The 257-nt window shown below is 65.8% G+C and overlaps 1 protein-coding gene across 1 annotated transcript in view; it reads left to right on the forward strand.

The window, feature by feature from the left end:
- Window positions 1-31: 31 nt before the first annotated feature.
- Window positions 32-257, forward strand: part of LOC104516186 (oxysterol-binding protein 1-like) — a gene marked incomplete at its 5' end in the record, with an annotated part of 1,774 nt that continues 1,548 nt past the window's right edge. Inside the window, 2 exons of the mRNA XM_010160428.1 lie at window positions 32-138; window positions 229-257. The exon at window positions 229-257 is cut by the window's right edge and continues 15 nt beyond it. Coding sequence (XP_010158730.1) covers window positions 32-138; window positions 229-257 — 136 coding nt within the window. The remainder of the gene's footprint in view (window positions 139-228) is intronic.

Here is a 257-nt window from a genome sequence, read left to right on the forward strand (position 1 = left end):
GAGCTGGCTGCCCCAATCCCAATCCCCTTCCCTAGATCCGTGCTGCCCCGCCAAAGGGGACCTGAGCGACGAGGACGATGACAACGAGTTCTTCGACGCCCCCGAGATCATCACCATGCCAGAGAGCATGGGTCACAAGTGAGTGCCGGCGTGTGGGGCTGCCCTCCTGTCCCTGTCCCCATCCCATCCCGCTCTGGGGCTGATCCTGCCCCTCTCCTGCCCTCCCAGGCGCACCGGCAGCAACCTCAGCGGCACCA

Source organism: Eurypyga helias, unplaced genomic scaffold (assembly GCF_000690775.1).
Source record: "Eurypyga helias isolate BGI_N326 unplaced genomic scaffold, ASM69077v1 scaffold35831, whole genome shotgun sequence".
Taxonomy (NCBI): Eukaryota; Metazoa; Chordata; class Aves; order Eurypygiformes; family Eurypygidae; genus Eurypyga; species Eurypyga helias.